We start from the raw sequence: 16,132 nt of genomic DNA on the forward strand, positions 1-16,132 counted from the left end.
TTCTGCTTTCTGGATATATTATACATTAGTAGATTCTACTTTAGTTCTACAATTGCTAGAAAATGAAATCACTATTAATTACTGTCCTTAACTACTCTGCCTAAAACATATTTACTTATCCATGTAAACTCACTTAGTCAATAATCATAAACTGAATATCTAGTATATGTTAGATCCCAGAAACATAAATATACATATATATGACTATGCCTTCAAAAAGGAATACAGTATATAAAAAGGCAGATATGTCAATAAATAAGTTATAACGTAGATCATGAGAAAATATATAAATAATTCTCATGGACGAAATAATAATGCAGTAACCATTTTGCCTTGGGAGGTCAGTAAAAGCATCTAAGAAAAAGCAATTTTTTGAACTGAGTCTTGTGGGAGGAAACATAATTCACCAGGAAGGTAACATATGAAAATAGAGAGTTTTCCAAGTAGAAAGAATAAAACTGTGCCATTCAAAGGCCATCTGGTATGTTCATGAACATGTGTGAAAAGCTTGGCATCACCAGGGCATTGTGTCCATAGTAGGATGTGTTAATAGAAGACACTGAAGCCACAGTTTGATGCTAGTCTACAGAGATTTTTCTTTTGCTAAGAAAAGGTGTTTTGGACTAAATTCTATGTGCAACAGAGCACATATTAGTTTCAAAAGTGACGTAAACAGTCCAAGTCATTTATCAGGAAAACAAGTCTTGTGGAAGTTGAAAGTAAGTTTGGAAAGAGGTTGAATGCTTGAGACCATATAGGTAACTCTTCCAACTACCTACTCAAGACAGAAAAAACAGCTGCAATCAAGAAACGTATGCAGCAGAGCAGAAACAAATTTGGAAACTAATTAAAAATATAACAGAAAAGTATAAGTGCTGATATCACTAAAACAATCATTTGTATCCAAACTGTACTAACTTCTAGAATAACAGATCTTAACCTTTTAGGTTACAGATCTACTTAAGAATCCAGCGGAAATCACAGTGCTACTCTGATATGCTCACATATAGAAAAATTCTCAACTTTTTTTTAGGAGATCTATAGACCCCAGTTAAGAAATTGTGCTTTAGAGCCCAGGAGTTCGAGGCTACAGTGAGCACCACTGCATTACAGCCTGCGTAAACCTGTCTCTTAAAAAAATAAAAAATTAAAGAGAACTTCTGCTTTAGATGAAGTTCATCGAGGAAAGAAGTTTGTATCTTACTCAAATCAATTTCCACAGTGCCACGCATAAAACATGGTACAGCATAGGCAGTTCATCATTTTTTAGTTAGACTGAATTCTCCATTAAAAATGCAATGGTTTTGGCCAGGTGCGGTGGCTCAGTCCTGTAATCCTAGCACTTTGGGAGGCCGAGGTGGGTGGGTCACGAGGTCAGCGGATCAAGACCATCCTGGCCAACATGGTGAAACCCTGTCTCTACTAAAAATATAAAAATTAGCTGGGCTTGGTGGCAGGTGCCTGTAAGCCCAGCTACTTGGGAGGCTGAGGCAGGAGAATTGCTTAAACCTGGGAGGTGGAGATTGCAGCGAGCTGAGATTGCACCACTGCACTGCGGCCTGGCCACAGGGTGAGACTGTCTCAAAAAAAAGGAATGGTTTCATTTGTATTAACTATCTGCATCACAGCATCCCCTCATGAAACTACATTATATATCAATTTAATATACTTTCCTCATACCCATCCTTGAGTATACTTAAAATCATCTTCCCTTTATCTTTTTGGTATTCTTCTAGTCATAATTATCTATATTCATCTCTTCAAATGTATATATTTGTGTGTATGATACTATCACACTATTCCCAATTAGATATTTTCTGAAAGAGGACAGTGATGAAAGCATTAAATGTGAAAAAGGCACAAGGAGTGATGTCATGCCAAATGGAATGTCTGACTTCCTTACCCTACTGAGCTGTGTACTACCCATTTTCCCCTTTCCCTAGTTTAACCTTTGTAAGAGGAAGATAAAAAGTTTGATCATCGTACATAACTTATGTAAGCTCATAGTAAAAAGGAGAGGGAGGAATGATGCGCAGTAAGATTTAACTTGCAAAGAAATAGATAATCAGAATATAAAATATGCCTGTGCTCTTGTGAAGAAGCAGCATGCATAATGTTTGTAAGCATGGACTCCAAAGACAGACTGCTTGGTTAAACCCTGGTCCTTCCATGAATTAGCTGATCTGAACAAGTTATTTAATCTCTCTTTGCCTCAGTTTTCTCATCTGTAAAACAGAATTAATAATAATACCTCACTCAATTACTGTGAAGGTTAAATGAGTTATTACACCATGAGGAATGCTAAAAACACTAGTTCTGTATGTCTGACATATGAGTTAGCTAAAATATTACTATTATTATTATTGAGATGGAGTCTCACTCTGTCACCAGGCTCGAGTGTAGTGGTACGATCTCTGCTAACTGCAGCCGCCGCCTCCTGGGTTCAAGCGATTCTCCTGCCTCAACTTCCTGCATAGCTGGGATTACAGGCACGTGTCACCATGCCCAGCTAATCCTTGTATTTTTAGTGGAGATGGGGTTTCACTATTTTGGCCAGCTAGTTTTGAACTCCTGACCTCAAGTGACCTACTCGCCTTGGCCTCCCAAAGTGCTGGGATTACAGGTGTGAACCACCAGGCCCAGCCTAAAACATTATTCTTGGTGGAAAAATGCTGGCATTGTCAAATGCCCAAAGAAATCTTGACCTATGAGGCTGAAATGTTGAATGGGAATATTTAAATCTAATATGAAAATCAAAGTATTAATCTATTACACAGCTCTCAGAAGATATCTGATTCTTCTTCTTGATTTAATTCCACATGCAGTAATTCAAAATCTTGAACAAGTGGACATATTTCAGTTCTAAGCATATTTATGACACGCAATAATTTCCTGGAGGAAAAATAAGATTTAGCAGAATCAGAGCTGTCTTTAAAGGTATAAGAATGTAAGGTAAAATATATTTTTGTTGGTGTAATTCAGGTTCAAATTAACAACACTAACATCCGTAAAGTAGAAAAGGTGGAAGGATCACAAAAATGTGACATCCACCCAAGCAGCCATGTTGAAAAGGTGAGGGTGCCTTTAATGGTAGGTAAGTGCCCTGCCACCTCCTTAACGTTATGATTCTATGTATTTAAGTTGCTAAGAAGGACCACAATGACTTATTTGTGTTTGTATGTGCTGTTTAAGCTGCAGCCAGAGATGCTATGCTGGCTTCTTTCCTCTCATCCACGAATTCCTGGTTTCCTAATTTTCTTTTTTTTTTATTTGAGACGGAGTCTCGCTCTGTCGCCCAGGCTGGAGTGCAGTGGCCGGATCTCAGCTCACTGCAAGCTCCGCCTCCCAGGTTTACGCCATTCTCCTGCCTCAGCCTCCTGAGCAGCTGAGACTACAGGCGCCCGCCACCTTGCCCGGCTAGTTTTTTTGTATTTTTTTTAGTAGAGACGAGGTTTCACTGTGTTAGCCAGGGTGGTCTCGATCTCCATCCGCCCGTCTCGGCCTCCCAAAGTGCTGGGATTACAGGCTTGAGCCACCGCGCCCAGCCCCTAATTTTCTACAGTGATCCAGACCCCAAGATAAGAGGTCAGAGGATTTACCCAGAGTTGCATATTCCAGAATAGGATGCAAAAAACAATTAGTGAATTAACAAAACAACAGTGTGAATAGGCCTGAATTAGAAATTAGTGCAGTCATATTAGAAAACTATACTCTCTATGAAATATATTCTTCTATGAAATTCCAAGGACTGTTACGGAATATTACAGAATCCAATCTTGGCAAAGCAACAAATAGTAAAACACTGATTTATCATGGTGGAAATGTTCAAACTATGTTCATTGTAACTCTATCAGAAAAAAAAAAAAACAAAAAAACAACTTTTATTAGAAAAATAATGACACCAAATTTTCAGGCTGAATAATTTTAAATATCTTACTTTAACATTATTTTTATATTTCGTATGTTTTTTCCCTCTAATTAAATTGCAAGTGTCTCAAATGCAAGAAGTCTTGAAAAATACAAAAGACACAGAAAACAGCATATCTTATGCTGCTTATTGGAACAAATTTAAAGAATTCTAAGATGCCAGGAGTGAATCTTGTGCATGGCTTATTAAGTAGATGTTAATTATAAAGCAAAGGACTGAGGCCAAACTATTAGAGGAGTAGACTGGTCAAAAAGTGAGTGTAGGCACAATAAACCATGAGAAACCTACCATTGTATTGTGCTGAGAAGTGGGAGTCCTATGGCCACAAGTCTCTTGCGTCAGCAGAGAAACTGGCTGAAATTCCTCAGAGTGAGGCTTGTTGGGAAAACTCACATGCAAGGGAAGGTGAAAGGCTGGGAGCCCGTCACTCTCCTCTTCTTCCACTTTCTGTCTGCTTGTCACCATGGCTACCTCTCCATCTGCTTCCCCATACGGAGAGGCTGGTCGCTTGGAAGACATCCTGGAAGGAACAAAAGAGGAGAAAATAATGAAACCTCCACATAAATCCTTAATGCCGTCATTGTGTGGTTAGGGGCCATTGTAACAGAAATGCCTTTTTGTGCTAGCAGAGAGCCAGGAAACCATCCAAATACCACTGCAAAGCACACACAATCAGAAACAATGGCCAAGCAGGTAGCAACAGAACAGTGCTTGTTTGTTGTGAGAATAATACACTAATATAGCACTCTCTTGTATTCTGGCTTCTTAAACAAGAGAATTCACCTAAGAACACTGCATAATGAAAGACCATTCCATTTTAGAGGAAAGAAAAATACCCATCTAGTTTTACACTCTGATAGACCTTATTGAAGACAGAACATCTATGAATAGCAAATACTGTTGGCAGTTTAAAAGAAGAGAAATAACTAAGATTTCTTTCATCAAAAAATAGACTCAATATATAAATGATTGCCATTAAAACAAATTTGCATTTTATTGAAAGTAAGATTATTGTAAAATGTAGAAATACTGGTTATAAGCTAACCTTAGAGCAACTGACTGAAAGTTTAATATTTGTTTAAAGCTTATTATGGATTGAATAAATTTTACAATCACTGTTAATCTTAAAACATTTGAGAATTTTCTTTCCCTCATCTCTCCAAATTACCCAATTTGGGCATTTAGTTATAATAACAAAGTTGCAAGGTAGTAAAAGAAAAGGTGAGAATATTCAAATATTTCAATTCTATTTTCACAACTCCATGAATGATTTAGATGTGAATAATTCTGACTTATTTATCCTTAGGATACTTAAATAAAATTAAAAAAATCCAAAGGAGGATATTTTGTTTTGATGAGCTAAAGCCTACATGAAAATGAGCTTAGATAATTGAACAAGAATTAAACATTTTCTTTGTACTTGAGTCTGATTCAGAATATTACCAGAGGTTAAAAATATGTGGCAAATATTTTAAATAGAAAATTCCTTGTCCTTTCATTAAATTATTTGTATAGAAATAAAGTCAAGTTAAAATATTTAATTTAAAAAACTTTCTTGTAGTATTTACAACTTAATCTGACCTTGAAAAAGCTGTTATTTTTTGTTCAACAAAGAGTGTTTACAAAATCATTCATTCTTATTCTAGACCAGTGAGATGGGAGGCAGGGAAGTATTTACTAACTGCCACAACACTTCCTTCATATAGATCACTGATTTTTAAATTTAAAATGTGTTCCCCAAAATGCCTCTAATCATTGCTGAATAATATTATTTTTAGTGTTAGAAGTTTCAAAAGAAAAAACGCATTCAAGTACAGGAGATATGCTATTAAAAATATTAGGACAGTAGAAAAATATAAGGGCTTTACAATCAGACAAGCCAGAATGAAAATACTGATTCTGTCACTTACTGAGACTTAATTTCTCTATCTCAACTTACTTATCTTTAAGGTGAAAAACATCCACTCGTAAGGCTTTTTGAAAATGGACTATGTACCATGTGAAAAATAACTAGTGTATTATTTAGCACAGAATACACACTCAATAAATCATAGCCCCTGTTTATTTAACAAACTAAAACTACAGTGTGCCCCACCCACCCTCAAAAAACAAAAACACTCAAACATGAGGAAAAGAAATTGCCTAATAAAGGGTTTCACTATAAAATCAACATAAAATAGAAAGTTTCCCTTTAGAGAAATGCTCCCTGGCCAGCAATACTTAACAGTAAACCGATCAGATGTTATAGCAAGTGTTCAAAACAAAATCTTAACAGTACAGGTGTTGATCAGCCAAAGAAACAGATAAAGAGGAGGAAACAGGGGCAGCTACCATGTCAGCATTGTCTAAAGGAGAAGTAGATTTGGATACCACATTTCAACTAATTTTAACTATTTCCAATCCCACGAACAAGGCCTATTGCAAGTATATACTCTATATACTCTAAGTATGGAGAAGTATGTGAGGAGCTAGAGTTAACAAAGCCAGAATAGTTCTAGTTTAATTGGCAATACCAATTCACACACTAAATTGATATATTATTAAACATCATAACCCATGAACACTAGAGATATTTAATTCTCACTGTTCTGACTCCATGTTCTCCAGGCAAACTTCTGATTCTCATGTAAAGAGTTTGTGGACAGAACAGGCTTAAAATGTTTGAGGTCTTTGTGAAGTGATTTATTAAACTAATAAAGAAACTTTTAATTATTTCTTAGTTTTGCATGTAGCTTGACTATAAGGAGATTACGCCTTTGTTATACAAACCTTAGCATTTGTGGTCTGAGTGGGCATTATCATTCTTACTGGAATTAATATATTGGTATTCTGGTGTCTGCCTCAGCCTCATATGCAGTCTCTCAATGTCTAAAAACTCTAGTCTGTTGACAAGAGCCAGTTTCTGAGTCATCAAAGCAGAAAGCAAGATCAGCTAGCCTTTCCTAAGTTAATACAATTCTATGACCTTCAGAACCATGAGCTTTCTTTTGATTTCTACTTTATTCATATCATTATTAACATCAGTTATGAAAACGGAAAGTCCAAAAGTAGACATAGGTTGTTAAGGTAGACAGACAAGATATTGAGAGTTTTATGAAAACTTCTGGTTATTTCAGAACCTAAATTAACTTTCTATTTAACTGGGTAAGTATTCTCTATATATAGCATTCTGGAGAGCAAAAAGGTTAAGGTTTATAACACTGAACATGAAATAGTCATGATGCCAGAAGGCAAACTGGTCCTAGAATGTCACATATTTCATGCTTATTTCAATTCCATTTTCAGAGTGTTACTGAATGTTCTTAATGCATTGGACTTGAACGTATTTTTAATTCAAGTAAAAGATTGCTTAAAGATTTGTTAAATCGTTATAATAAAAGCAACCATGGTTATATTTCAATGATAGGCTACTAACTCAGAAAAGTAAACTATATAACAAATTACATATAGATATATGAATCTCTTGGTTGTATTATTCATGTTTACTATGACCCATAGTACTTCTAAAAATATTGACAACAAAATCACCAATAACATCAGATTCTTAAATTTTTGTCCATCTATCAAAGCGTTTCATCTTGGGCAGAAAAAAGTCTCATTAAGAAGTCACCACAGGCCAGGTGCAGGGGCTTATGCCTGTAATCCCAGCACTTTGGGAGGCCGATGCAGGCGGATCACATGAGGTCAGGAGTTCCAGATCAGCCTGATCAACATGGAGAAACTCCATCTCTACTAAAAATACAAAATTAGCCGGGCATGGTGGCGCATGCCTGTAATCCCAGCTACTTAGGAGGCTGAGACAGGAGAATCACTTGAACCTGGCAGGCGGAGGTTGCAGTGAGCCGAGATCACACCATCGCATCCAGCCTGGGCAACAACAGTGAAACTCCGTCTCAAGGAGAAAAAAAAAAAAAAAAGAAGGCACCACAAGTTTGCATATATTGTTCCTCTGAGATATATAGCTTATACTATATGACTTACACTAACTACATATCTGTGTTGCAATTTGTAACAATGTGAGCATCTAGGCTGGTATATGCTCTTATCCTTTAGAGATGATTTTTGTCACTTCTGTGGCGCTAGACTTACCAATGAACAAAATTCAGACTTCAAAGAAACTGACATAAGACAGACAAATATAATCTAATGTGAAACTGCCTTGGGGAGCTATGATGACATAACACTGGTCTTATCTCACTTTGTGGTCAAAAAACTTTCTTGAAAGATATGACATCTAATTTTAAGGCACAAGCAAAATCTTCCAAATCATTAACAACTATTCGATGATCATCTACCATGTGCAAGACACTTATTTAATGGGAATAAAAAATGTATTTCTCAGCCTCTGGTTAAAGAAGCTTATGAGCTGGTTGAGAATATTTTAAATAAAAGAATAAATACTAATGAAAGAGAGTTCAGTCCAAAGGCCAAATGACATTATAGCTAAGTATCTGAGAGTTTCTTGAGGACCAGAGCATCCCTAAATGTCTCATAGAACTGTTGAACCAGTTGGCTTTCAAGGAAAAAGGAGAAATAAAAAGTCTTAGGATAAATAGAGAGGGAATTTCATATAGGAAGTAATAATAAAAGCAAAGATGCAGAGATACTTTTAGAAAGTATTATATAAACTTAGGGTTCAAGCTTACTTGAAAAAAAGAAGAGATTGAGGAATATGGATCAAATCCCAACTGTAGTCTGTAATACTCCTGGAATTGCTGAGTTACATGAACAAAATAAGAAACATGCTTACTTGTAAAAAGTAACTTGCTTTTACAAGGAGTCTCCTTCCCTTTGCTTCCCCTCGTAGCATTCTGCATAACTAAGCTACTCTTGATAAATGTGACAGTAAATATAAAACTACTGGGGTCTTTTGCTATTGGCTGAAGGCTCTCCAAGTGTCTTATAATCACTCTGCAAGTAGGTTATCCCCAATGTGTTCAGACATGGAAGGCAAACTTAGTGGTAGGGTAGAAGCTGTAAGGCTGCAACAGAAAGATAAAGCAGTGGTTCTAAACCTTTGCCTGCACATTGGAATTACCTGGAGAGGTTTAAAAAATACTGATCCCTGGGTCTTACCCTTAGAAATTCTGATGTTATTGGTTCTGGAGGGTGACTGGGTATCAGAAATTTTTAAAGTTCCCCAGTGATTTTAATATGCAGTCAATGTTGCAAATAATTTGGTAGTAGTAAAAATAATGTCCCCCAAACCAGGCGTGGTGGCTTATGCCTGTAATCCCAGCACTTTAGGAGGTTGAGGTGGATGGATCATGAGGTCAGCCTGGCCAACATGGTAAAACCCCGTCTCTACTATAATACAAAAAATCAGCTGGGTGTGGTGACACATGCCTGTAGTTCTAGCTACTCGGGAGGCTGAGTGAGGCAGGGGAATCGCTTGAACCAGGGAAGCCGAGGTTGCAGTGAGCCAATATAGTGCCACTGCACTCCAGCTTGGCGACAGAGCAAGACCCTGTCTAAAAAGAAAAAAAAAAAAGAAAAGAATAATGCCCCACAAACCAAGATGTCCAGGTCTTAACACCTTAGATGTCAAAAGGGACTTTGCATGTGTAATTAAATTGAGTATTTTGACATCTGAACTGGGGAGATAATTCTGAATATTGTTGGTGGGTCCAAAGAAATCATAAACACCCTTATAAGAGGGAGAAGAAAAGTCAGAATCAGAGGCAGAGACTGGATGATACTATGCTACTGACTTTGAAGATGGAAGATGAGGCCATTAGCCAAGGAATGTAGGCAGCCTCTACAAGCTACAAATGCAATGGAACAGATCCCTTCCTAGAGCCTCTAGAAGAAATGTGGCCCTGACAACACCTTGATTGTAGGACTTCTGACCTCCAAAACTGTAAAAGAATAAATTCATATTTTTTAAGTCACTACATTTGTGATAATTTGATACAGCAGCAATAAAAAAAATATACCATTGATTTAAGCACTTCTTTTTCATAGTTGGTATTTTAATCAGTCTGGAATCCTCCTACCCTAGACATATACTTGCCTTCTTCCTCTCTTCATTTAGTTTTCTGCTCAAACATTATTTCTTCAGTAAGGCCTTCCTTTGTCATTTGTCCTAAACCTGTACTCCATTCCATTCTTAGTCCTTACCCCATTTTGTTCACAGCCTTTATAATCACTTAATACATTTTATACTTATTTGTTTACAGTCAATCTCTCCCACTATAACATCCATGTAGGCAGACTATATTTTTGTTCACAGCTACTTGCCCAGTACTTAGACCCTTTCTGAAAATAACAGTCTTTCAGTATACATGTTACATGAATAGCTACTAACTAAAACCAGCAACCCTCTGATTATGCCCTACCTATGTATAGCTTTAGGATTTAATCTTACAGGACAAATATGCTTCGAATATGTCTCGGTATTGTCAGAAATAAGAAAACAGAGTTCAATAATAGTATTCTTCTTTTTAATAATTTCAACATAAAGGAATTGGTAAGCTCTGTATAATAATGTTTTTTGAAAACTTGTGAAAAATAGTATAGCTCTGGTTAAAAATATTATATTTAACACGTCTAAGTAAAAGATTATAAGAGTTAAGTAAGTTTACCAATAAACACTACATAGTCAATTACTAATAGACTTATCACTGAGGTATCACCTACTTACTGAAAAAAACTTTAAAAAAACTTTAAGGAAATGTTCTTTGGTACAATTATTCTGGAAAATGACATATACAGAGTTAAAGATATTCTGCATTTGGAACATTATAAGATGAAAGACTCAGAATAGGAATTGCTTTCCTTATATAGTAGATTCTTTTTTAAAGTTTCTTTCTTTAAATATTTTAACCTTTGACTAGATAATACATAAATTAAAATCCTAGGATGCAGTGCCTTCTACTGGTTGTTCTTTTGGCATGATAATATTATTTATCTTCAAGTTTGCAGTTATATATTAAAAAATTGCAAAAATAAATATCTAGAAAGAGGAAACTCAAATTCCAGTTCTTCTACAAAGCCATCCCTTCTTACCACCATGGCAGAAGCACCATTGTCCAATCTCAGACTATATCATCAACCTTTTCAGTTGCATGCATAAAAGAATTAAACATTTTTTATTAGTATACACAGTATCTGAAACAACAAGAGAACCATCTGGAAAACAAAAATGTCATTTTAATTTCTTCAATTCCCGTATCATGTAGCATGTCTTTCATGTAAAATTTTTTCAAATACAGTTCTGTTTTTGACTATTTCACTTTATGTCACCAAAATTACTGTGAAGGATGGGACTTTACGTGTATGATAAAGGCCTTTCCAAATTGCTCTGCATTTGTTTTCCCAAATATTCTAATCCTCTACACCAAATGAGACACAATTAATAATAGGGCAGTATAATTCTTAGCACAAAGTTGGCAATGCATTTCTTTTATGAATAAATTAATGAATTGAATGAGTCCCTATTTTGTGCCAAGCAAGTTACCTTTGTGTTATAAATAAAACAGGCAATTTAGAGATGATGACCCTTCTGCTTTACCTTTAAGGAAGTTAGAGTTTCGATGGAAATAGGAACTATATACCTACTCATCCATTTATACACACATTCATTCATTAGTGGAAAAACATTCAGTGAAAAATGCTATGTGCCTGTTAGCAGCAACATAATTAATAAATCAAGAAAGAATATTGTAAGGTGAATGCCTTTTTAAAAATATGAGTGCTACAGGAGATAGATAGACAGATAATAGATGATATCTCAACTAATCAGAAAAAGCTTCCCAGAAAATAGAATAATTCAACAGGGTAATGAAGAATGGATCAGACACAGAGGGCTCGGTGTGGTTGCTCAATCCTTTATTCTAGCACTTTGGGAGACCAAGGCAGGAAGATTCCTTGAGCCCTGGAATATGACACCAGCCTGCAAAACTGGGAGACTCTGTCTCTACAAAATAATTACAAAATTAGCCGGGCATGATGGCCTGTGCCTGTAGTCGAGCAACTCGGGAGGCTGAGGTGGGAGGACTGCTTGAGCCCAGGGGAGCAAGGCTGCAGTGAGCTATGACAGTGCTCCTGCATGACAACCTGGGCAATAAAGTTGAGACCCTGTCTCAAAGAATTAGTTTAATTAAAAATATTTAATAGATTGCACCTTCTTAAGGGAACACTGAAGATGGATATGCAAAGCAAAACAAAAATTGGCAATTCAAAGAGAATAATACTTTCCTGGAAGTTATGTGTCTTAAGTTTTTTGAGTAGCAAGACTATTTGTTCAGGACATTTACTTGCCTGGTTCCTTTTGTAATTAAGGTTGTTGTGAAAAGACTAATCAATATTAGGAATTAAACTTTACTGTGTATTAAAGATTCTTTCACAATAGAATGTTACTTATCCAATATGGCAAATCAAAACATACGTTGAGCTTGAATAGAAAGGTTTCTAATTCAAATGAATGAAACAACAAACACTTTTATTTGATGTATAAACAGAATTACACAAACTTAGCATATCACTGTAATAAGAAAAAATTCAGTTTCATTACTTTTATCTCTGAATTTCAATTATTATTATATCATATAGTTCACACTTTCCTTTTCCCTCTTACATGTTTTGAACATCTTTATTTTTCTAAGTTGAGAGTTTACTCTGAGCATTCTGTGTCAATTTTTTATAACCAAGTCTTTCATATATAATATTCAGAAGTCATTTAAATAGAAAATTTATTTAAGGTAAACACGCAGTCTTTCAAACTTCTATACCATTTTTCTTCTCTTTTCTCTAAATCTTCTTTGCCATCAGTTTCTGATATAGAACATGCCAATCTCCATACTTCTCTACCCATTTCTTCCCACATACAAAGATCTCATTCATTATACTGTTATTTAGCAGCATGAACAAGTTCATCAGGTCCTGGCATAAAATATAAATTGAAGTAGAAACACAAATTTCAAAGAAATATAGAAACAGACAACATAGAATAATAAAAAAGATAAACTTCCTTGTAATCTTTACTGTGCATTTCACCAGAGTGGAGATCAACAAAATTTACCATAACATGTAAATCTAAAATCAAAACTACTTTTGAGCTATATTTACTTATGAATAAATTAATATTCTGTTTTTAAATATAATCTGAGTTTATACAAAATCTTTTATTACACGTTACAAAAGTTCAAACTATTTAAAAACATGTTCATCAAAAATGTGGTCAACAACTTTTGAAGTGATCTTCATCAAGGTTGCCTCCTATGTTTAGCTTGCCACATGTTTAGTTTCTGAGATGTTCTCTGCATTGAGATTAAGTACTTCATTACACCTTTCCTTCTTTCTGACAAGAAGAGCACCACTTTTCACTTCTTCCCCACCTTTTTGCTGTTCTCTTTGCTAGCATCACTAGCAAAGTAGCATCACTACTTTTACCAAATAGTTTTTCCCAGCCTCTTCCATGCCACCAAAGTCAGAGATGGAGGGGAGGATAAGATGCGCAAAACAATGTAAAGGTACAAAGTTCTCCCAGGAAATGGTATAAAATGAAAAAGAAAAAAAGCAAGTTGAAGATCAATAAGGAAAGTCTCAGAAATAGAATCTGATTCTTGTCATTATCTGACAGAAATGAGTGCTTCTTTACTACTAGTTGGACACAGAATATTTTAAAAGTTTTTGAAATAATGTACCTAAAGTGAGCAGGAAAACTAACTATAAAATGTCCATTTTTGTTCTGTTAACTCCACTTCTACTGTTCTATCCTTTTCTAAACAGGGAGACAAACATTTGAAAACAGTTTATGGCAGCCAAATTCCATCCTACAGTGATTCAGAAATCACAATTCAGCTCTTCCTTTGCTCCTTTGTTTTCTTACTGTTTCACTAATAACTGTAAATCACTAAAATTTTACTCCAAAATTAGGCTTTGTCTTATTGGCTGGAGACACCCAGAAAATGTTCCAGTCAGAAGACTGTTTTATTATGAGTAACATAGTTGGGCTAGGGGGTTGAAATTTATCTAAACAAGTATATCTGTCAGCTAAAATGACTTTCTGTTTCATTACATTATTTTGATATTAATCCATGCTTACTATGTGCCTAAAGTAACAGTAGTCCTGATAAATAAAACAGAGGAAAAAATATTTAATTAAACTCCACTGAAATCATTTTATAATGTTTAATACTTGAAAAAGATTAATTAATGATGATACATACAGCAAAACTGAAGGAAAACTAGTTTATGGGAACTTTTATGACTCCTATGTATAAATTCACTTTCATTAAAAAGAGGTAGTAAGTGTTTTAACATAATTCTATATTGTTTTGAAAAAAATTACAATACTTTTCTCATGATTTACAAGAAAGAGTATGGCAATAAGCACGTTCTACTTAAAATTTTGCCGAACTTTACCTTGAATCATTAAAAATTGTAATAATTTTATTTCCTTATCTCAAAAACAGAAACACCTTTATTTGAGATAAAACATTTGATCACAGAATCTCTCTAATCATCAAAGATACTAAATTTCAATCAAGTCACCTTGAAGAAAAATAATAGAAATGATTAAGACTTTTAAGTATTGAAGATAAATTTCTTTTAAGTTGTAGATAAAATGACCACACACATAACTTTGGGAGAAAACAACGAAGTCCAATAAGAGCATTTTGTTGTAAATTATTTAATTCATGTATTGTTGCACATTTGTCATTAATCGCAAACTGAAAAATATGTTTAACCTTCAGCCATCTACAGGTTAAAAATGTCAAAAGTCCTTTTGTTTCATTTATCTATAAATTACTTAGAATAATCTAGCCTTAAGATCTGTGATTCTGTAACTTTTTATTTCTAGTTAGAGAATGTATACTTTTTACGGAAATAAAAAGCTTTTTCCATTTGAGCATGGGTTTTGCCTTTCTGACAGCTCTAAGTCCACAGGATGTGGAGGGATGATTTAAATTTTACATCAAAATTGTGACTGCAGTAGACTTTTTCCCCCCTTCTCAAGGGAGGCATTGTTCTTGCCTTTCCATAACCAGGCGTGACAGCGCCAGACTGGAGTCATACGGCTGGTCTCTGAGTCAGCGTGAAAGTGCTCACCTCCTGAGTTTCCCCAGATGCTCGGCTCCTTGTGTGTCTGAACGCTAAGCAGAGTAGCCACATACCCCATTCCTGGGACAGACACAGGATTGTGGGGAAGAATCTAGAGATTAGTAAAAACTATCTCTTCCGATAGAGGCTGTAAAAATCTTTTATTAATACTATGAAGTACTACAAAACAAAGCCCCATATTTAATGTAAGTACAATTGTTTCCGACCCAAAAGTTCAGAGAATTGATTAACAAATTGATTAATGAGGAATACTGTGCTTCCGGGTTAAGGAAATAAAGACAGTATTAAAAATCAGAAGCTTTTTGGATTTTTCTGAGACATATGGTTGCCATATGTATAAATTTTAGGTTATAGACAGCCGAATAGACAGCAAAAAGTACTATGTGAAATGCTTATCCATTCTCAGTATCTCTAATAAGGTATCTTTAAAAATTATCTGCAGAATCCTTGCTACAGGGACAATATTTTCTGCTTTCTGTCAGAACAACTGCGAGTGAAAAAGGAATTAATTCCATTTCTATTGTTCTATCCTTGAATAAACCTGTCAGGCCTAAGTTTGGGAGGTGTCTGTGTCTTGTTTATATATGCAACCGTGTGTGCATGTGTGTATGTGTGCACACGTGCGTGCAGAAAGAGAGAGACAAAAAGAGGAATTAGAGGAAGAGGAGGAAGAAGACAAGGAGGAGGAGAAGCAGAAGGAAGAGAAACTTTACTATCTAATGATATGTTAATGAACATTAATATTCTTTTTTTTTTTCTCATGGAGCCCCTCTAGTAAGGATTGGACCACACTACTTTAATCACGATCTGATGCTAACAACTTTCAATAATATATAATTCAAAACTATTTGAAAGTTTTGTATATTTTAAAGGAAAATAGAAGTAGAAAAAAACTCCTTCCAATTTGTTAACCCATGAAAAGGAAACCCAAATGATATGTAATTCCTGAATATTACTACTACATTCAGTATTACTAATTTGTTAGTAATACCAGTCAATTTTTTCATATTATCCTTATGAGGATGTATTAATGTCTACATAGATCACAAATGTGTATATGTGAGAATGTTTGTAATAATGTGTGAAAACAGTTCACCATATTCACCATATTCATCATGCAAGAAGATGGATGTTCAT

At 35.1% G+C, this 16,132-nt stretch overlaps 1 protein-coding gene across 22 annotated transcripts in view; it reads right to left on the reverse strand.

Annotated features, from left to right (window-relative positions):
• SOX5 (SRY-box transcription factor 5) overlaps positions 1-16,132 on the reverse strand; it is a 1,038,891-nt gene that overhangs the window by 361,447 nt on the left and 661,312 nt on the right. For 18 of the 22 annotated variants that reach the window (XM_009180371.4, XM_021923251.2, XM_021923253.2 and 15 more), the window contains one exon: positions 4,217-4,448. In XM_009180371.4, coding sequence (XP_009178635.1) covers positions 4,217-4,448 — 232 coding nt within the window. The remainder of the gene's footprint in view (positions 1-4,216; positions 4,449-16,132) is intronic. The other 4 variants (XM_021923254.2, XM_021923255.2, XM_009180377.4 and 1 more) reach the window with 1 other exon arrangement.

Source organism: Papio anubis, chromosome 9 (genome assembly GCF_008728515.1).
Source record: "Papio anubis isolate 15944 chromosome 9, Panubis1.0, whole genome shotgun sequence".
NCBI lineage: Eukaryota > Metazoa > Chordata > Mammalia > Primates > Cercopithecidae > Papio > Papio anubis.